We start from the raw sequence: 23145 nt of genomic DNA on the forward strand, positions 1-23145 counted from the left end.
GATTTGCTCTGCCTGTTGCACCGCATAGTTGCATAGCCAAAAAAGTTGGACAAATTCCACGTGTTCAGTTAAAGGGGTGAGGGTGGGTTGCTTCTCTGTTGATATTTGCTGCCATTTACTTTCCAAGCAGCTAAACCAAATAAGTCAATAAACAGAGCTTTTGGAGTACTTTTAATATTACTCTAATTGTTAGATTTATTTACTTATTTAAATTGTTTACAGCTGCAATTGAAGGCAAGATCCTGCTCTCCAGGTAACATATAGTAAAATAACCTCCCACCTTGAAGAAAAACAATTATAATCAATTTTTAAAAAACAACAGCAGCAGCAAGATACTGCTGGATGCTAGCTGGTGTGGATTATTGGTATATTATATATGAAAATCTCTAATATATTATATTTCTGGGGTTTCCCTGACTCTTTTTTCTTTTCTTTTTTAAAATTAGAAATAGTCATTTTGATGCTGTGATGCTACTTTGACAACTGCTGCAAACATGCCCACCAATTCTGCTCTTCACAGAGAGCAATGGCTCATAACTGGAATTTCCTGGCACACTCTTGCACCAATGTGAGGCAACCAAGGCTAACTGGACCACCTTTCAGATGCTAATGAGGAATAAGTTGGCACATCTTCCACGTTAATAAAATGTCTTGGCGACTCTACAAAAATTTGTAGCCCTGCTCCTACCTGGACTAGTCAGATCTATAAAATCCACAGAACTATCTAGCCATTTCATAGGTCTATGGTGCTACTGAGACTATAAATCTATAGGGTTTTGGTTTTTTTAATCTATAAGTCAGGGCAAGTCATATCGGGCAATTAAACATGGTGGGCGACCATCATGAGTGGCACCTGAACATGGCTTCCATTCAAAAAGCAGGAGTTCTGCCTGCACACAGCTCAAATGACTCTGGGGCATGACAAGGAGGGTGATGAGTGGCAGCCTGGAGAGAAGGGAAGTGGTAGTGTTGCTGCCCCTGCAGACAGTGGTGAGCAGGACAGGTGTCCTGCACTGGTTGGAGGGGGTGTTGGGAGTGGAGCAGCCAGGCAGAGGGGATATGTGTGATGGCAGGCAGGGGATCTGCCTTGGTTGGGTGGGATGTGGGTCTCTTGAAGTTCGGCACTGATCCCGGGGGAAAAACCTACTCTTTAGTGCTCAATTGGAGCTAAAAGGAATCTGGGTTTTCCCCGGATTGCCATTTGTTCTGATATATCACTAAAGAGTGGGTCTTCCCTTGGAAGGGAGTTGGGCAAGGGGAAAACTCATTGGACCTGTTATGTACTGAAGTTCTCATCCTGCGCCAGCAGGGGGATACTGTAGATAGTTTTCACTCAGGTCCACATATGCAAATAAGGAATTGAAAGTGACGTTCAGTGATTGGATAGTTACAGAAAGTTGTTACTGTTGTGTTGTAGTGGAGCTCTATATAAGCAGGCTGGCTGAACCCTTCAGTTCAGTTCTGTTCTGGCCTGTGAATAAACAAGAGCTGTCTGAAGAATCGCTGTGTCGTCTGATATGTTCACCCACAACTTAACAGGACCCATGCTTAGAAAGCATGGGTCAAGCGGGTAACTGCTAGGACTTGTGCTTTCTAGGCACAGCACATGTGGAAGTGTGGATGAGCCCTGTATACACACACACACACACACACACACACACACACACTTTACAATTTTTTATGTGCTGTAAGCTGCCCAGAGTGGCTGGGGAAACCCAGCCAGATGGGCGGGGAATAAATAACAAAATCATCATCATCATTGTCCAGGCATAAGAGATGGCGTTGGATCCTTGTGGTGGGGCAAGCTCTCCCCTTGCACCATGCCACAATCTGAGCACCGTGAGGCCTAGTATCTCAGAACCACAGAGTGAGAAGGGCCTTGTAAGCCATCCCACCCAACTCCTTTCTTGATTCAGAAGTTCCTGAGCTACAGCACCCTCCGACAGTTATAAGATCAGTGCATCTCCTTCAGATAACATCTCAAGCATCTCAACGCACACAAAACTAAAGCAGCATCTTTATTTCATACATAACAATCAGTATAAAAATGTTTATTACATAAGAGCTGTTTTGTGTACACAATATATTATATTGCTATAAGCCGATGCAAAGACTGCGCTCATACTTCATAGTTCCACTTTGTTTCCAATATATTATATTGTTTCAATGCCACAACTACACCGTATTCAATAGAGCATGCTGCAGAAATGGGAATTGGCTTTAAATTAAAAAAAGCTTTTGCCTTTATTAAACGGAACATGTAAGACTGCATCATGCCAAAATAAAAAATTGTTTTTTAAGGTATGTAGACACAAATCCAGGAAAAACTGTGGGTTCCAGGCCAGCGTTTTCAAAATCTCTCCCCAATTTTGGATAATCAATTTGTTCTGAGGAATTCCTTACAAGGAAAGGGGGGGGGGGGACTCCAAGTCAATAAAGAATTGAAATATAGTACAAAAAAGAAACCGGTCCAAAAAGCACTGAAAACAAGAAGCCTATATAACTGTGCTAGAGAAGTAAAACTTAAAAGGGATAGTAAATATCAGCTCAGTGGTTTATAACGAAGCTAGTAAAATTCAGGCCAGTAATCTTAAAATGTAATGAACAGCGTTTTAACATTCAACACATGAAAGGTTAATGAAGGCTATGAACTTTGTGTAACATAAAACGTTTCAGATGTTGGAGTTCACCAGATATAATTGGATTCAGGGGGCGCTTGCTTCTCCTCGGCCCTTTTCGGTGAAGGCGTGTATTGCCTGTGCTTGGTGCCTGTTGGCCTCAGGCCATTTGTCAGGTTGGCTCCATACCCTGAAAAACAACCCAGTTCAAGAGTGAGGAAACTACAAATGCAGCCCCCCCCTTTCACTGTGAATGTTTCACATGGAAATTTCAATATGGACTTTGCGCCGGACTTCACACAGTACTACCATGAGACAAACATTTATTTCCGAAAGGCGATTTTTCTTGTTATATCTATGGATCTGCCTTGACATGTGTACCCTGCAGTAAGGTAAAGGTTAAGGTATCCCTGACCATTAGGTCCAGTTGTGGCCGACTCTGGGGTTGTGGTGCTCATCTCGCTTTACTGGCCGAGGGAGCCGGCGTACAGCTTCCGGGTCATGTGGCCAGCATGACTAAGCCGCTTCTGGTGAACCAGAACAGCGCACAGAAACGCCATTTACCTTCCCACCGGAGCGGTACCTATTTATTTAATTGCACTTTGATGTACTTTCGAACTGCTAGGTTGGCAGGAACAGGGACCGAGCAATGGGAGCTCACCCCGTCACGGGGATTCAAACCGCCGACCTTCTGATTGGTAAGCCCAAGAGGCTCAGTGGTTTAACCCACAGTGCCACTCGCGTCCCAGTACCCTGCAGTACTTGGTCGCAAATCTACAGACAAGTAATCAAGAGGCAATTTGCTTGATTACCGCATTGGCCTGAATATAAGCCTCGCTTTCCCCCCAAATACTGACCGTGAAAAGTTAAAGTGCAACTTATGTTCACGACCTTATGGTATGCAGCCAGGAGCGCGGGGCAAACAGCGCCAGGAGTGCGGCAAAGCAGCGCCTGCCCCGTGCGTAGGCCCCCGTCCTCTCCCCCAAGGCTGGGAAGGGAGAGAGTGAAGAAGGGAAAAGGCCATCGGCAACGCAGCACATCTCTCTCCCCCCCCCAAATATGCAGCCAGGAGCAGAGAGGAATGGAGTGGCTGACATTTGGGTATTTTTCTTTTTTCTCTCCCCCCCCCTCCAATTTTAAAGGTGCGGCTTATATTCTTGTGCGGCTTATATTTGGGCCAATACAATATTCTACAGGGGTGCCAACTAGAATAAAATATTGGGGGACCCCAGGTCAGCCCCTCCCTGCATAATCAATCACATGATTGATTATCACTGCAATGCGCTCAAATGCACCTTTGTGTTTTTTTGTTTAAAGATTTTTTATTGATACAACAAGAAAAAAGAAACAAACACAAATGCCAAATTACACACAGGAATAACTATAGACACATAATTTTCTTAGCAAACAATATAACACATATTGGTCTTAACACTAAAGGCCCAACCTCCTGTCTATTCCATATTTCAATTTCATGATACTTACTGCCAATACACAAATGCACCTTTGAAGGTGACCCGGAAACTACAACTAATCCAGAATGTGGCATCTTGACTGGCGACTGGGAGCGGCCGCCGAGACCACATAACACTGGTCTTGAAAAACCTACACTGGCTCCCAGTACATTTCTGAGCACAATTCAAAGTGTTGGTACTGACCTTTAAAGCCCTAAACGGCCTCGGTCCAGTATACCTGAAGGAGCATCTCCACCCCCATCATTCTGCCCGGACACTGAGGTCCAGCGCCAAGGGCCTTCTGGTGGTTCCCTCATTGCGAGAAGCCAAGCTACAGGGAACCAGGCAGAGGGCCTTCTCGATAGTGGCACCTGCCCTGTGGAACGCCCTCCCACCAGATGTCAAAGAGAACAACAACTACCAGACTTTTAGAAGACATCTGAAGGCAGCCCTGTTTAGGGAAGCTTTTAATGTTTGATGCATTACTGCATTTTGATACTTTGTTGGAAGCTGCCCAGAGTGGCTGGGGAAGCCCAGCCAGATAGGCGGGGTATAAATAATAAATTAATATTATTATTATATTATTATGATGTGTCACCCCCACCCATTTGAATGGCAAAGTCCATCAGCGTTGGGAGGCCCCAGCCCCATCAGTTGGCTCCTATCACTCCCTATAACAGTGGTAGCCATCTTTGTTATTGGGATTGACTCCCATCACCCCTGAGCTTTGGCAGGGGCTAATGGGCGTCGGAGTCCAACAATGTCTGGAGGGTACCATGCAGGATATTCCTGATCTATATGGTGACAGCAACACCAGCTGATTCCCTGAGTGGATTCTGGTAAAGTAAAGGAAGACGTAATCTTAAAGTTGGGCTTTGAATGGCGGAGGGGTACCTCCCTATGGCTGTTTAGCATGACACAGGAAAAAGACAAAAAGACAATGAGACAACTAATGAATTGCTCTTAATAGATGATCTCAGGAGACTAACGTTTAAACTGTAGTGTATTTATTATATTTTTATCTTCTCCCACTTTATCCTCACAACCTGTGAGGTTAGTTAGCCAGAGAGAGAGAGAGAGAGAGGTCCGCTGCAAGCTCACATAAAAAGCGGAAATTATCAGGTAAGGAAATGGGTGGATTAAGTGCTGTCTAAGTGCAGCCAGAGTCTGCTAAATCATCTTGTATCTGAGTACACAGTGCCTAGTAGCAACCCTGTGCAATGGGATTGGTGGGGAAAGGATGTCAATAAACCCACACCACACAGATTGCATATTTTATGGAGGCGAAGAGTCATATTTTGTCAATGCCACTTACTTTTATTGCAGTGTCTTCCATGCCAGCCTTCTCGACACTGGCATGTGTTAGGTTCAATACAGATCCCATACGATCCACAACCAGGTTCACATACAGCTGCAATAAGACACCTACAGTTAATATCTAAACCAAGTGTTTCCTTTTGTTGAAGGGTCTTCCACAGTGGCACACTAATGGATACCCACTGTTTAGCCCAAACATTACAAAATCCCGAATCTGCTGCAAAAGCTTTTTTAGGAAAAGGTTGAGTTGATTGAGCACTTACGCTTTGAACAGAGATCTCCTTGGTAGCCTTTGGAACACTTGCATTTATTTTTACCGGTACATTTGCCTCCATTTCTACATGGCTGGTGGCATTTGCCTAGAAATGATAAAAAAAAAAAAAAAAGGATGATAGCACTGCCTTTATTGCCTTAAGTGAAATCCGGCCCAGCCCCATTAGAGTTGATTACAGATTTAACAGCAGTTATTACCTATGAGATGCAAATGGGACCACCCCTGTGATCAACAAATACTGACATCCCATACTCAATAGACTTTGTACCCAGAATATAGGCCTGGCTTGCACATTGTATTTATACCACAGCTTAGCAGGAGTGTGAGGGCTCCAAGAAAAGGGATCATGGCTGCTTTGCTCTTCCCCAGGTCATTCAGCATCTATATGCCCTCACCCCATGACTTCTGTATCCTTAGTAAACACCAATCCATAAACCAACAAACCAGACACCAGGCAGCCCAGTGTTGTGAAACCTAAAGCTCGTTTCGGCTGCCTGTACCATCTTTTGGTAGTTAGGAACCTCAAGAAGAATCTTTTCAGTCTGCTGAAAATGGCATAAAATCAGGACTCACTGATTTCACACTGATCCCCCTCAAGTCCTGCAGGACAAATACATTTTCCTGGATAAAAACATGTTCCTCCATTGAAGCAGGTCGTTGTGCAGTTTGCTGGGGAAGACAAAGCAAAAGTATGGGGTCTTTTCAAAAGCCAATTAAACCAAAGCCCCAAGGAAAGGATAATACTCTGATTTAATGCACTCAAATGTGGATTTGGAGGTACAGCATCTCTTTCACATGCAAGAAACTGCCATGTTCAATAAAAGGACAGCCTTGAACGAACTGTTCATCAGAGCCATAACTGTGACGGCAGGAAAATATAATTTTTGGTGCTAGGAATGGTGCTCAGGCTTCGCTGAGGCTGGCATCCTAAAGGGCAAACGACAAGAAAAATGAAACTGTCCCAGAATCATTGGGGCACATTCTAGGGTTAAGCTTTGCTGAGACTCGGGTAGGATGTGCTAATCAGTTATGGTTTCTCTCAGTTTTTCATTTTTCCAAACTTAATTTCAGTTCTCCATGTTTCTCCATCAGTTTGAGATTATTTCTTTTAAAGTCCTCATGAAAATTCAGCAGGATTTTAATGCGAATTTCTCCTAATATACACATTTTTGTATGCAATCTTCTTCCCCAACTATACTGCATTTTTTGTATGTCATTTTCATGAACATATGCATTTTAATGCACATTTTTTCTCAGTATATGCAATTTTTTTTCAGGCTAGAGCACAGTATCACTAAAATCAGAGAAGCGCAGATTTCGAAAAATGGCCATGTTTCCAGCTCACATATTGTTTCAGAAAGTGTGGGTTGGGCAGAGCTGCCTTTAAATGCTAACTGAATCAAATTCCTCCCCGTCCCTAGACTGTCAGCTAGGCTGTCCTGTCTGCTCTTCACTTTTCCTGCTCAAATGTTCTTGTTTGCAGTTCTCCCAATTAACTGGAGGTGAATTTTTTTTAAAAAAATCTGCTGTGAAAGCTTTGGTGGCTTAGCCTACTGAGTGAATGGTTAAAGCTCACAGGTCTCGTTGTAATCCTTTTTTTAAAGCATACCTTTGTCGCAGTTGATGCCATAGAAACCAGGTGGGCAAATACACAATCCAGGCATGACGCAGAGTCCACCATTCATGCAGTGCGGAGTACACAGAGCTGAATGGAGAGAATCAACACTATAGTGAGATGCTGGTACTGATGCAGAGACGAAAAACCTTCAAAGCATAAAGCACATTTTATCTTGCAACTCATACGACTCCTTAAGATGAACTGTCTCTTCTGCAGGCAAAATGAATTCAGCAGTAGTAGAAGGTGCCTGAAATCGGGTGTAATAAAATCCTTGAGTTTTGATTTTCAGACACCTGCAAATTACATTTTAAAATACTAATATTAATTTGTATTGCAGATTTCTTAGTTTGCAAAAATACACGCATTGTCGCTTTTTTCAAGTTGCGTTTTCTACAGATCAGTTACGTTTGTTGTGAGACATTAGTGTTGCATGCAGTATTAGGTTGGGAAGATAAGAGGGGGAAAGCGGGGAATGGTGATTGGGGTGGGGTGGCAATGCTTTTTTCTACTTAGCATATGTGTGGGGTCAGCGTCACTTGTGTGGGTTCTCTTTCTATTTGCTTGTTATATTTCCTTGGTGGTGAGAGAGGTTGGGGGTAGCCTAGTGTTAAGTTGTGGGTGAACATATCAGACGACACAGTGATTCTTCAAACAGCTCTTGTTTATTCACAGGCCAGAACAGAACAGAACTGAAGGGTTCAGCCAGCCTGCTTATATAGCGCTCCAGTACAATGCAACTGTAACAACTTTCTGTAACTATCCAATCACTGAACGTCACTTTCAATCCCTTATTTGCATATTTGGACCTGAGTGAAAACTATCTACAGTATCCCCCTGCTGGCCCAGGGTGAGAACTTCAGTACATAACACCTAGGGTGTGGTTGGTTGTCTTTGGTTGGCTGTAGAGAAATTTGTTTATGTGTGTGAGTGTGTGAGGAGGTAGCCATATTGATTCATATGCTGTCGTGTAAATAGCATTTTAGGCATCATGCTGCCATGGAAGAAAACTATGGGCTATATCCAATGTTAGCTGCTCGCTAACGCGAAGGCTAACAGGTGAGTTTTAATGTCGCTCCACAGGGGAATCCAATGCAGCAAGTTTGCCAGCGGAAACTCATTGCTCAACAGATGGCACCGTTTACCGTGCAACCAAGTTACTCTCAACCTGCTTGTGCATTTTATTGTGTGACTATGTCCTGCAGGCACAAAACCTTTCACCAGAGGAACAAGTATACCACTAATTGACTTTAACTTAGCACTGCATTGGATATAAACCGGTCAATTCATACTCTCCGACAGCAAAATCTGGTACATCATCTTCCTGGATGTCACCTTCTCATTTTCCTCACCGGACATTTAGGGAGCCATGATTTTGTACCACAATTTGTTGGGGGGGGGCATGGAGCCGCAAAACATGCATTTTGGGATGCCGCACGAGATCGCAGCCCAACCAAAAGCACTTTTTCATGGGGGAAATTGCATTGTGAAATTGAACAAGATCACAGCTCCCCAAATGGCTGCTGTTCCCTTGTGAGAGAAAAACAGGACGTCCCATCCACCCCTCCCCCGGACACTTGCGGGTTGTGTAAATTTGCTCATCCTTGTGCCCAAACACAACCAATGTGCGAAATGGGAGAAGAGACTACCGGCCCCCAATGCATAGATACCTTCAATGCTGTGAAGAAGAGACCTTTCTCATTATTATCACAAAGACCACCTATCTGGAATTTTTAGCTATGATTCCAGGGCCAGCTTCCAACTCTACAATTCGATTATTCCCTACAGTTGCTGGGAATCGTGGTCAGTGAGTGTGGGCTGGTTTGGGGCAAGTGTAGTAGGTGTGATTCTACTTCCTCCTTCTGGCATGTGTGAGGGAGTATGTGGGTCCAGCCATGTCGCCCTGAGTCTATAGTGACATGGGCCTGGGCGTGGTTAATCTTTTCATTTTCATTTCATTTACATATTTATACCCTGCTTACAGTCTCAAAGGCAAACCACTTCAACCTCGAATAATGATGGAAGAATAACTCTAGGTGCATGAGTGCTTCACCTAAAATAAATAAATATTGAGATACCCAGAATTGCCTGCCAAAAGCAAAACAGGGACAAATTACGGGCAGGGATTTACAAGGCACAGATTTGAGGAAACCCGAACTGATTCTGGCAAACAGGGCCCGCTGGAAAGGAGGAAAGGCTATTGCGCTCTCTCTCCCAGGCAGGCTGTGCCTCCGCACAGATGGAGACGCTTTCATGATCAAATTGGGACATTCTCTTCAGTAACAATAGCTGAGTAAAATAACTGTGGTACTTTTACAGCTAGTGTTCATTAGCAACAGCCTTTTACTTAATGTTTTGCCAGATGGACGCTCATTCAGTTGTTGGTCAGTCCTGTTCCGTCCTTTAAACCATTCAGCGGAGACTTCTTTATCTTTTTGTATAAACAATCTATGTTTTCTGAGAAGCCACAGCTCGTAAAATATTTTTCTTATGCGTTTAGATTTAATTTTTGGAAGCGGCCTAAGCCACATCTGAAAATCTCTACAAAACAATATTTTGAAAGGCAGCGACTGCTTGGCTGTTCTCGCAGTGTAAATAAAAGCGCATGAAATAATTGAAGCCTTTCGATTACCTTTTTCGCAGTGAGGACCATAAAATCCATCTGGACATTCGCATACATGCCTTTCATTGCAAAACCCGCCGTTCCTGCATCCTCCAGGACATTCAGCTTCAAAGAAGATGGTAATAATTATTGGATGAATTGAATATGTGTTGTGTGAACAGTCTGATTACAGTCTGAGGTAAGAGCATCATAGTCTGCTTGAGATGGAGCAGTGGGAGATGCCCAGAAAGTTAATCCCAGTGTCCGAATGATGGACATTTTGGTAGTATAAATTGACTGAGATGCTCAAATAAAATGTACAAGAAACTAGATATTCACAGGCTGAGGCAGCAATCCTAAAGGAGGAGAACTGAAGGCAAATGAGCTGCCACACCCAACACCCTGCTGGGCTCTTTGACAGGGTAGAAGTGAAAGGAGAGTAGTGTTATAAAAAAAAACCAATCCCTTTCCCGGGCTTTTATTTTCCCTTTAATGATTCTCCTCACATTGGAATGCCCTGATCCATTCCCTTTTTGCCCCACCAAAGTAGGAGTTCAGATATTGATGAGGCTAGGGCCAGTGGTGGGATTTCAAACTGTGTGAGACCAAAATTCGGGTGCCCCCTGCCTCTCACCTTCTGCTCTGAGTCATTGCTGGGCACCTCCTGTGGCAACCCTCTCAGCTTGGTGCCCCGTGTGGGTGAACTGGTTGCACTTCCCTAAATTTGCCTCTGATAGATCCAGAGACATTTCCATGGAATAGGATATACAAAGTCAGATTACTCTCAAAGAGAGAGGTCAGATCTATCCTATTGCTCCGGCGGGGCCCATCTGCCCATGGGGTGAGCTGAGACAGTCACCTCAAGTGGTGTAACACTAAGAGGCAGTACCCCTGAAGGTTCCACAGCTTCTCCACCATCTCCAGTGGTGAGGAGAAGTGGTGGTAGCAGCGGCGGCGGCAGCTTCTGGCGAGATTTCACCAAAATCTCACGAGATGTTGCTGGAACCTACCGCTGCCTTTGGGGGAGGGGTGGAGTGGAGGCACCTTCCTATTAAGCCTCTGGCTGCCCCTGACCTCCTGAGATGCCCTCCTAAAGACCGTAGAATTGTAGAACTGAGGAACTTTCCCCCTTCCCTCCCTCATCCCTGTAACCCTCCCCCAAAAAACTCTCATCCTCATATGTATTCATAGTAGAAATTGCATCTCAGGTTGTTTCTGGTCTGACAAATGTGACCCGCTATTCCCCAGATGTGTGAGGACAATGACAAGACAGACAAACTTCCCTTCCAAGGGCAGGTTCTGGTTACCTTGCTGACATGTCTTAAAGAAGATGGCGTTCTGTGGCGTTTGGAGTATGGTATTGCCTTCCGAATTCATGATAATGACCGTTACATCAAATGCCGCCACGCCATCTTGTTTCCCAAGGCAGGGAAATCCAACCTGGACAACTAAAAAAAAGGGAAGGGGACAAAGTGCGAAGAAAAGAAAAGATGGTCTTACTGATTATCTGTGAAATCCGGAAATTTTTAAAAAAGACATTCCATACCAGTGATAATCTACCGATAAATAAGCAAAACAAGTACTATGAATAAACAGCTGATCATATTGCAAAAGTGCTACAATAGGTGCAAATGATTAAATTATCTCGTCCAATGCACTGTGGTACCATGGTGATTTTTGAGTCAAACAAGCTGCATCTACACAGTTCACGGAACTTCTGTCTCCGTCCGTCCCCCAACTAATTGTACCAAGGGATGTCAGTTATCAACAAGACATGTTAGGGTAGTGGCACTGCTTTTAGGCACTGTTTTTGTGGCACTTATGTGCTGCTTATGTACACCTAACCAGTGTCAGAAACAGGTATCGGTCTGATCAAGGAGAGCTTTCCTTGTGTTCTTATGACTGCCTTGTGCACCAATGTGAGCAAACCTTGGAAGCTACAATCAATAGGGTAACCCTATAACTGGATAACTGGATTCTTGCTGCCCACCATTAAATTATTCTGAGTTCATACTCCCATTCTTAAAATAAAGAAATGGACCGGTCAAGTCTCCTTTTAAAAATAACATTTTCAACAACACTGACAAAATTCTTCACACTCTGCACTCATTGAGTGAATGATCTTAGCCTTCCATGTCGGGACATTTCCAATCTTGTTTGCAGCTGGGACTTGTCTTTGGCTGTGGCTGACAGATCATTTTCTTTTGCTCTGAGTGATGCTTAAAGAGAATTGGTCAGGGCTGCAACATAAGATCCTTCCTATGTCCCCGGATATCCAGGCAGCTCTGTCACATGTGGATATAGATCTTTTCTAAAGTACAGTCCTATACGTAGCAGAAGAAAGTTCCATTGAGTTCAATGGAATATACTCCCATTGAAGTTTGCAACTTTAGTTTCTTCAGTGCAACCATGGTTGCAGGGCAATGGTTTGAAGATGCAGGATGCAGCCACTGGCGGTAGAAGAAGAGTGCGGGGGGAGCACACCACCCCCGGCAGCGCGAACCTGGTGGGGTGCCATCACAGCTGCCCCACCCACCCACGCTGGACACTATGCCCCTGCAGGCAGCATGCCACGCCCCTGGGACGCATGCCAGCCCCCCGCCCCCCCCCCCCGATGCCAGAGCATGAAACTCCGCCATTGGATGCAGCAAACCTTGCTAAAACTAAGCAGGTCTGACTGGTCTGACACCAGGATGGTACACAGCCTAGAAATCCTTTGTATGACGCCCTGGGTTGCATCATGGAAAAATAAATAAATGCAGTAACATAATCCACACTTTGCTTTAAATGTAAATCTCAATGTAACAACAACAATTTTATTATTTATACCCTGCCCACTCTGGGCGGCTCCCAACAGAACAGTAAAAACAGAATAAAACTTCAAACATTAAAAACTTCCCTAAACAGGGCTGCCTTCAGATGTCTTCTAAAAGTCGCATAGTTGTTTAATTCCTTGACATCTGATGGGAGGGTGTTCCACAGGGCGGGCACCACTACCGAGAAGGCCTTCTGCCTGGTTCCCTGCAACCTCACTTCTCGCAGTGAGGGAACTTCCACAATGTTAATAGAGAAGAAGCACCAGTGAAGTCTAAATGTTTCTATTTCTACTCATTGTTGTTGCTTAGTTGTTTAGTCGTGTCCAACTCTTCGTGACCCCAAGGACCAGAGCACGCCAGGCACTCCTGTCTTCCACTGCCTCCCGCACTTTGGTCAGACTCATGCTGGTAGCTTCGAGAACACTGCCCAACCATCTCGTCCTCTGTTGTCCCCTTCTCCTTGTTCCCTCCATCTTTCCCAACATCAGGGTCTTTTCCAGGGTCTTTGAGGTGGCCAAAGTATTGGAGCCTCAGCTTCAGGACCTGTCTTTCCAGTGAGCACTCAGGGCTGATTTCCTTCAGAAAGAATAGGTTTGATCTTCTTGCAGACCATGGGACTCTGAAGAGTCTCCTCCAGCACCCTAATTCAAAAGCATCAATTCTTCGGCGAACAGCCTTCTTTATGGTCCAGCTCTTACTTTCATACATCACTACTGGGAAAACCATAGCTTCAACTATACGGATTTTTGTTGGCAAGGTGATGTCTCTGCTTTTTATATCTTTTAGCAAAAAAAAGGCTACCGGTACGTTAAGCAATAGTTCTGTCATTTCCTCAAGGAATTGGAGAGAAAAACTATAAAAGATACCGGTTTAAACCAAAGGTGTTAAGTGTTCTAAATGCAACAAATAGATGGGGATGGCTGCCTTTAATGCAAACTTTCTTTTAACTACAAAGAGCCAATGGAAGGCAGTAAATCTGGAGTATTTTAATGAGGAGAAAAGCCTGGTAACCCCAAAGCCTTGGAATGCTGTTTTGTGGTTGTTTCATTTGAACGCTGCTTGAGATTAATAGTGACATTTATCTGCTTTCTTTATGACCAGCTTCTCATTGATGCTTTTTGGAACTGCACCTATTAGGTCCCCCTCCCTCCGTACAGCACATTTTGAGGATTTTACTGCAAAATACTCTGCTAATAAAGATATTCTGCTAGTAAACACCAATCTATTTTTTTTGGGGGGGGGGTGATCAGCTCACTGTTTCTGCAAACAAATACTAATTGCAAACAGACACAATAGCATCATCATATGAAACGTAAACCGTTCTTCATTATAGATGCCATTTTGTATCAGTTCCATGTCATACTTTTATTTGGCTCAAAGGAGCCATGAGGTAAAGTGGTCATAGCTGTCAAATTCTTGGGTGTTTCTTTCCCACTCACAGGCCACAGAAAACGTTATTTGCTGAGCTGCATTGTTTCAGAATAACCGGCTCCGCTGAGACCTGAATGACTAATGTGTCATGTTGATGCACACACATACATTTCAAACTCAGCTTACTGAATAATACTACTGCAAGCCATATGTATTAACTTAGCGGGCGCTTATTATTCAGCGCAGCCTGTAAGTATATTTGTATGTCTGCACATGCTCGCCATATGGAAACAAAGTCTACATCTCCAAAGCAGTCTTGGAACTCAAGTCACCAGAACTACAATTAGAGCGAGCCTACTTTCATTCCATTCAGACCTCCCAAAAGGAGAGGAACAAGGAGCCTCTTTCCAAGACTGGACGAGGAAGAGAGCTGAGACTGAGCATTCCAAAATGGTCAGTTGCTGAAGCAACTTCAGAACGCACAAAACCTGATCCTTCCACAAGTCTTGCCCGATTTGCGTGGGAAATCGTGTTTCACAGCTCCGTGATTTTGCTGCTCTGCAGGCCTGAAGCTCGCTCACTCCTTCTTTCATCCCTTTCAGATGTGGAACATGAGATAACTTTGACAGCAAAAGTTCAAGAGCTTTTGCGGTTACCAAGCTATCAGATCATCTGACACAAACAAGTTTGTGGCGGCAGATGCAGCAATCGCAAAAGACCTTTCCCATATGTATCTCTCTCAATAACTTGCAATTTGAGGGAAAACGTGCAGTCTACACAAACAAACCAGCACTGTATGGATGCATGCAATGGTTGAAACACCAAGTTAATGGCTTGCTCGTGGGGAAAGGGCTCTGGTAGATCCGACACCAGACACAGACCTTTCCCAGAATCCCAGACACAAACATTTGCAACTGGAGGCAGTTCCCACATTCAGCTGAGAGCCATTAAGTGATATAAATCATGGAGCGATGCAGTTTTAAGCGATATACATGTATGTGTAGGGACGCAGGTGGCGCTGTGGGTTAAAGCCTCAGCACCTAGGACTTGCCGATCGAAAGGTCGGCGGTTCGAATCCCTGCGGCGGGGTGCGCTCCTGTCGTTCGGTCCCAGCGCCTGCCAACCTAGCAGTTCGAAAGCACCCCCGGGTGCAAGTAGATAAATAGGGACCGCTTACTAGCGGGAAGGTAAACGGTGTTTCTGTGTGCGGCTCTGGCTCGCCAGAGCAGCGATGTCACGCTGGCCACGTGACCCGGAAGTGTCTGCGGACAGCACTGGCTCCCGGCCTCTTGAGTGAGATGAGCGCACAACCCTAGAGTCTGTCAAGACTGGCCCGTACGGGCAGGGGTACCTTTACCTTTACCTTTACATGTATGTGTGAATCAGCCCTTGTGGGATGGCCACCAAGAGGGAATCTGCCAGATTCCTCCTGAGGGGGCAACAATTCTATGTAGCAGCTGCAACATATGAGATTCGAGATATGGGTTGTCTCCATTGCAGATACAGTTTTGGCCTCAGTGCAAGACGCATTGTAGCTTCTGCGCATGGCAACTTCGCAGAAGCATAGCCAGTATTGCACTAGTGCAGTCTGCAGGTTATGTGCCTGACCAGTATTGCTGTTGTATTTTTGTATTTCATTTTAGATCTTCTTGTGATTTATGTGGAAATTGTTCAATTTGGTTGTGTAATTTTTAAAAAATGTTTTATTCATTGCTTATGACTCCTTTTGTTTTGTTGTAGTTACGTATTTTATCCATGTTCTAAGCCGCCTTGAGCATGGTTTGAACCAGGGCCAGATTTAAGTTTGATGAGGCCCTAAGCTACTGAAGGTAATGGGGCCCTTTATATGTCCAGCTGTCCTTTGTCAACAACAAATTGCCGCTGTTTTTTGTGTTGAATATGTGCTATATGGTAATTTATGGACCTAATGGGTATCTAAAGCCATTTGCACATAACAAATAGGAGCCTACACAACACAAAATACTGTTGCTGTATGTAGGTTTTTTATCTTATATTTTGGAAATGTACATCCAGGTTTTTTTTCCTTTAGTTTTTTTCCCTTTAATTTTTTTTTGGGGGGGGGGCAAGAGAGTGGGGCCTTAAGCTATAGTTTGTTTAGCTTATACGTAAATCTGGCACAGGATTGAACTGGGGAAAGATGGCACGCAAATAAAATTATGTCTGTTTGTGTGTATTTCCCTTCAATCACTTGCTTGACAGTGTGATCATTTGTTTTTCTTACAAAAATACTATACAGTAAGAAAACTAATCTTTTCCCTTGAGCACTTCTCTCCCCCCCCCCCCCCCGGGCCCATGAAGAACCTTATTGGTTGCCAAAGTTTACTCGTTACTGCCTTTTTAAAGTTTGAGGTCTTTGCCACCTGGCAATTAAATACTTAATCTCTAATTTTGAAACACACACACACACACACACACACACACACACACACACACCCTTTTCAGTCTGGTACATCAGTAAAGTGGATAGAAACCACCTTGAAAACCATTTTGCTCCCGTCATCGTTCATGTCCGCTGACTGGAACCACCAACTGTTATTTGGCTACTGCTACGGAGATGCCGAAAGCTTATAATAGTAACGCCTTTGTAAGCATTGAGAGTAGGAGTCACATTTAACTTACATATATTTTATGCTTTGCACTTTGGACTGGCTTTTGCTAGACTGCACCCATTAGCAATACTAACAAGGTTAGCTTGTACAGAGAAAATACATAAAAGATGCTATTCATTAGCTGTTTCAGAGGAGAAGTTACATTCTCTTGATCACATATTATTTATACAAAATAAATATTCAGCATTATGGCAAACCTTTCCTCTAACAGATCAGTTTGACCTATAATATTATTTTTTATTCATTATGAACCGTAAAATTACCATATTTACTCGAATGTAATGCACACCTTTTTTGGCCAAATTAGGGTGTGCGTTAGATTTGATAAGGGTGGCGCTGTGGGTAAAAGCCTCAGCGCCTAGGGCTTGCCGATTGAAAGGTCGGCGGTTTGAATCCCCGCGGCGGGGTGCGCTCCCGTTGTTCGGTCCCAGCGCCTGCCAACCTAGCAGTTCGAAAGCACCCCCGGGTGCAAGTAGATAAATAGGGACCGCTTACCAGCGGGAAGGTAAACGGCGTTTACGTGTGCGGCTCTGGCTTGCCAGAGCAGCGATGTCACGCTGGCCACGTGACCCGGAAGTGTCTCCGGACAGCGCTGGCCCCCGGCCTCTTGAGTGAGATGGGCGCACAACCCTAGAGTATGTCAAGACTGGCCCGTACGGGCAGGGGTACCTTTACCTTTTACCTAGATTTGATGGTGCATTAGGTAAAGGTAAAGGTACCCCTGCCCATACGGGCCAGTCTTGACAGACTCTAGGGTTGTGCGCTCATCTCACTCTATAGGCCGGGAGCCAGTGCTGTCCGCAGACACTTCCGGGTCACGTGGCCAGCGTGACATCGCTGCTCTGGCAAGCCAGAGCCGCACACGTAAACGCCGTTTACCTTCCCGCTAGTAAGCGGTCTCTATTTATCTACTTGCACCCGAAGGTGCTTTCGAACTGCTAGGTTGGCAGGCGCTGGGACCGAACGACAGGAGTGCACCCCGCCGCAGGGATTCGAACCGCCGACCTTTCGATCGGCAAGTCCTAGGTGCTGAGGCTTTAACCCACAGCGCCACCTGCGTCCCTTGATGGTGCATTAGATTTAAGTAAATATGGTATTTCCTTGCAAACCCCCCATCTTTGAACTCATAAATGCATACAGATCCACAAACCTGATGCCTGGTGAGGTATTGTTCCAAGCAGAGGGATGTTCACAGTTGGGTCAGCCATTATGCCTTTATCCAATGAGCGCAAGGACAGGAATTCATAAAAGTATTCAGCCTGCAAGAAAATGAATGCATAAGAGAGGTTCATTTTTATCGCATCGGGCTATCTGTTCTTCATGTTCATCTAAGGTGAGCAACACAACTCATGCTTGCAATCATATGTATCAACGAGTAAGCTCCAATGAGCATAGGAAGACTTACCTCTGAGTAATAGAACTGGAGATGGAACATTGGATTGGATTTTGGGCTATTTACAGATATTGTAATTTATTTATTTATTTGCATTTCTACTGTTTTGTTTTCTTTAAAAAAAAAATCACACATTTAACGTACGAGTACAAAGGAACAGAATAACACTTACACGAAGGAAACTACTCTGTTCATCACAAATTATATTCAACCAAGTCCTTCTCAGACTAGACCCTTTGAAATCAACAAACCTAAGTTAGTCATGTTGGTCATGAATGTTCTGTTAAGTGAACTTGTAAGGTCAGTGGAGATATCAATCCTCAGTTGTTGTTGTTTTTGGTAGATTGAAACAGATACTTGAAGGGTCTTAAGAGACTGAGGGGTCCACCACTGCATCTGTAGCCTCATGCCAGCCGGGACAGATAAATCAGCCGGGAGCTGTGTAGCAGGGCCCAAATCGGGTCCCAAGCCATCCAGTGGGGCCAGCTCAGAATCCAGCAGATCCCAGGCAGACTCAACCCTCCCTATCCCCCCCCCAATGTCATTTTGCCATTCATATATTGAATAAAGTACTTCAAAATTGTAACGAGACATTTCCTTCCTCAAAATTTTTTTTTTCATTCACCCTTCATTGTTGTTATTTTGGTAGGGATCAAATAAGAAATCTGATAAGCTGACAACTGTCAGAGGCTGCAATCCAAATCCCTTGTGCTGGGCAGTAGCAGCACTATAATAAAACAGGGTGGAGCACAGCAGGGGCAAAGTATATTTCTAAGGTAAAGGTAAAAGTAGAGGACCCCTGGATGGTTAACTCCAGTCAAAGGTGACTATGGGGTTGGGGCGCTTTCAGGCCGAGGGAGCCGGCGTTTGTCCACAGATAGCTTTCTGGGTCATGTGGCCAGCATGAATAAACCACTTCTGGCACAACAGGACACTGTGACGGAAACCAGAATGCACGGAAACACCATTTACCTTCCGCCACAGCGGTACCTATTTATCTACTTGCACTGGTGTGCTTTTGAACTGCTAGGTTGTCAGGAGCTGGGACAGAGCAACGGGAGCTCACCCCGTCGTGGGGATTCGAACCGCCGACCTTCTGATCAGCAAGCCCAAGAGGCTCAGTGGGTTAGAACACAGCGCCACTTGTGTCCCTATAGTATATTTCTAGGACCCAGGTCCTAGAAAACAAGGGCAAATGTTAACGACAGGAGTTCAGAAATGAGGGGGGAGCAGGGAAAGCTGATTGTTTGGTGTGGCACTCTGGTAAAGGAGAACTAGACAGGACAGGGGTGTCCCTTTGTGCAGCCCTGCAGGGTTCTACCCATGAAGCTACGCTGCCCCAGAGCTCCTATTCCACAAAATGTTGGGTGGGAAGAAATGCTGCTAATGGGGTGCCTGCTGCTGGCAGTACACATCTAAACAGGACATTCTGGGGGTGGGGGTGGGGAGGGTTGAGTCTGCTTGGGATCTGCTGGATTGTGAGCTGGTCCCACTGGCATCACTGGATGGCTTTGGACCCAATTCTGGCCCTGCTGCACAGCTCCCGGCTGATTTACCTGTCGCTGCCTTCTGCCCAAGCTGGCATGAGTCTACAGACACAATGGTGGACCCCTCAGTCTCTTAAGCCCCTCTGCTTCCTGGCTGGTGTGTGGATTGCAGTGAAAATGCCACCAAATGCCAACTATTAAGTACTGTTGAATTTCAACCATCAGATATTAAATACTGGTTGATGTCCCACCAAGTCATGCTCAGAATGGCTGAAGTCCACCGATTTTAATATGTCTACTCTAAGTATAATCATCAGTTATTGAAATACCAGATATTCAATATCTGGTGAATAGTTGGCAAGCAAACTGCAGAGGGATTAAAAAAAACTATACGGTGGTACCTCAGGTTAAGTACTTAATTCGTTCCGGAGGTCCGTTCTTAACCTGAAACTATTCTTAACCTGAAGTACCACTTTAGCTAATGGGGTTTCCCGCTGCCGCCACGCCGCTGGAGCACGATTTCTGTTCTCATCCTGAAGCAAAGTTCTTAACCTGAGGTACTATTTCTGGGTTAGCGGAGTCTGTAACCTGAAGTGTATGTAACCCGAGGTACCACCGTACAGAAAAATTGGCACATATTGAAGTGGAAAAGGGAAATAAAAAAATAAAATCTGTCAACTGTCTCTCACTCAAAAGATCTACTCTTTTGCCCCTATGTGTAGCACTGAAGCCCTTAAACCTTTTGGTACTTGGTAAGCAAGTGAAAATTTGCCTAATGGAGGCAGAATGCTCCACTCAGTAAAGGACATTTGAGAGAAATAAAGTGAAGAATAGGAAGGTAGCAAAACAGGAGATAAGAGGTGAAAACTACAGCTAAATTTCAGGGTAGGTTTTAATACAAGGCATGCAGTTTTTCCATGCAATGTGGAATAAGCAAACTATCCAAATGGTCTGTACAACTTTGTTTATGAACACTTGTTTTAAAAACAAAATAGTCTGCTCAGAAGAAAAATAATTGTTTTGTTTCCTGTCGATCCCTACGAAGCCATGGCATCAGAGCTACGGCCGTACTGTCTGTTTCTCATTGTTTCAGCTTTGATGTTTTAATTATATCAAAACCCAGGTTATAATGGGCTTTGTGATTAAAACAATGTGTTCTTCATAGTTTGAAAACAACAATTGGTGAGTCAAACCAGCAGCTCTCTCCATCTTAGCGCTGCTTTCCACTGTGCAATTCTGCCGTAGCATTTTGGAAGGTAGCTGGGAGACCCGACATAGAATAGGTGAAGATCTGAGCTGAGTCATTCTTAAGGGAGAGCCATGGGACTTATATGAAGTTGCCAAGCTTATCTGTACAACAACCCTGTGAGGTAGGTTACACTGAGAGCTAGGGTAACAGGATGATGAGTTTCAAGGCTGAGTGGGGATTTGAATCCAGGTCTCTGTAGTCCTAGAATCATAGAATCATAGAGTTGGAAGAGACCACAAGGGCCATCGAGTCCAACCCCCTGCCAAGCAGGAAACACCATCAGAGCACTCCTGACATATGGTTGTCAAGCCTCTGCTTAAAGACCTCCAAAGAAGGAGACTCCACCACATTCCTTGGCAGCAAATTCCACTGTCGAACAGCTCTTACTGTCAGGAAGTTCTTCCTAATGTTTAGGTGGAATCTTCTTTCTTGTAGTTTGGATCCATTGCTCCGTGTCCGCTTCTCTGGAGCAGCAGAAAACAACCTTTCTACATCCTTTTATGTATTTGAACATGGCTATCATATCACCCCTTAACCTCCTCTTCTCCAGGCTAAACATGCCCAGCTCCCTTAGCCGTTCCTCATAAGGCATCATTTCCAGGCCTTTGACCATTTTGGTTGCCCTCCTCTGGACACGTTCCAGTTTGTCAGTGTCCTTCTTGAACTGTGGTGCCCAGAACTGGGCACAGTACTCCAGGTGAGGTCTGACCAGAGCAGAATACAGTGGCACTATTACTTCCCTTGATCTAGATGCTATACTCCTATTGATGCAGCCCAGAATTGCATTGGCTTTTTTAGCTGCCGCGTCACACTGTTGGCTCATATCAAGTTTGTGGTCAACCAAGACTCCTAGATCCTTTTCACATGTACTGCTCTCAAGCCAGGTGTCACCCATCTTGTATTTGTGCCTCTCATTTTTTTTGCCCAAGTGCAATACTTTACATTTCTCCCTGTTAAAGTTCATCTTGTTTGTTTTGGCCCAGTTCTCTAATCTGTCAAGGTCGTTTTGAAGTGTGATCCTGTCCTCTGGGGTGTTAGCCACCCCTCCCAGTTTGGTGTCATCTGCAAATTTGATCAGGGTGCCTAGTAGTCCTAAGGGAATGCAGCCCTCAACAGAAAAAAAGTTTGCCTACCTCTGTAGCTTGGGCTAGTGGGTGATCTCAGCAATTGCTTTATTCCACACTTGTGGTTATTGCTTCCTAGCTGTAAGAGGAATGGTGCAAGAATCTTCCTGCTCCAGACTATGGGCAATAGATTCTTTCCACCTGAGAGGCCTGTATTGCAGATCAGGAGATGCTGTTTTCTGGATATACCCCCAGCCACTCGCTGTTCCTTTCAGGCCAATTGAGACTGTATGCACTACAGATGTCTACAAGCAGGTTTGAGATGTTGTTGGGAATTAGTGCCATGCCTACTGATATCACAGTATTGAAGGCACCCTACTCAGGCTGCCTCACAGAGTTTTCATTCTACACAATTCTTAAGATAGAGGAATGTCGGAAGCTGCCTTATAATGAGTTAGACCATTAGCTAAGCAGCGTCTGCACTGACTGGTGGCATCTCTGGAGGGTTTCCCGACAGGGATTTCCACCAGTCCTACCTGGAGTTGCCAGGACTTGGACCTGGGATCTCTGCTTACAAAGCAGATTGTCACTCCCTGAGCTATGGCCCTTGAAAAATAAAGGAGATTGTAAGAAGTTGCTTCCTCCATCAAAGTTTGTAGGTTTCTCACACACAATTAAACTATCACTTCTTTTGCACATTCCAGATTTTCTTCCGACTAGGTGCTCCAATAAAACAGTAAAAGAGGGAAAGAAAAGACTCATAGGCACACAGAACATTTTTTTTCTGGGAGTGTACCAAATTGCAGTTTTATTTTGAAGAACAAAAATACAAATAGAGATTTTATTCTGAAAGGCAGGGGAGATCATTTTGGGAGATTGCAGCTGGGAAGTAGTTTATTACTAAACAAGCACATGCCTGTCTACACAGACGGAGTCCCATTTATTACCACAGGGCTTACTCCCAGGCAAACACAGCCTTAAGGATTGCAGCCTTAAGCCAGCAATGTTACTCGAAGAAGATGATGTACAAAACCCAAAGGATGGATTCTCACCTATTTATTTATACTTTTTCTCTGCTGTGGAGAAAAACAAATCATGTCAAGCCTGCTGCAATTTTCTTTTCATTTGCAAGATTAAAGGGAACGAGCCTTTGGGGCAAAATAAATAAACACATCTTTAGAACCGTGTGTAAATATACAGGTTTCCGAGTGGCATCGCTGTAAATTAAAAATGTATACTTAAAGATTTTCATCTG

The 23145-nt window shown here is 44.5% G+C and overlaps 1 protein-coding gene across 1 annotated transcript in view; it reads right to left on the minus strand.

The window, feature by feature from the left end:
* Window positions 1-2005: 2005 nt before the first annotated feature.
* The window catches only part of WIF1 (Wnt inhibitory factor 1), a 49260-nt gene continuing 28120 nt past the window's right edge, over window positions 2006-23145 (minus strand). The window contains exons 3-10 of the mRNA XM_028746906.2: window positions 17848-17956; window positions 11188-11328; window positions 9911-10006; window positions 7273-7368; window positions 6237-6332; window positions 5653-5748; window positions 5388-5483; window positions 2006-2808 (exon numbers count right to left, since the gene is read on the minus strand). Of these exons, the coding sequence (XP_028602739.2) occupies window positions 2687-2808; window positions 5388-5483; window positions 5653-5748; window positions 6237-6332; window positions 7273-7368; window positions 9911-10006; window positions 11188-11328; window positions 17848-17956 (852 nt within the window). The 3' untranslated portion in view covers window positions 2006-2686. The remainder of the gene's footprint in view (window positions 2809-5387; window positions 5484-5652; window positions 5749-6236; window positions 6333-7272; window positions 7369-9910; window positions 10007-11187; window positions 11329-17847; window positions 17957-23145) is intronic.

This window comes from Podarcis muralis, chromosome 10 (assembly GCF_964188315.1).
Source record: "Podarcis muralis chromosome 10, rPodMur119.hap1.1, whole genome shotgun sequence".
In the NCBI taxonomy this organism is placed as follows: domain Eukaryota; kingdom Metazoa; phylum Chordata; class Lepidosauria; order Squamata; family Lacertidae; genus Podarcis; species Podarcis muralis.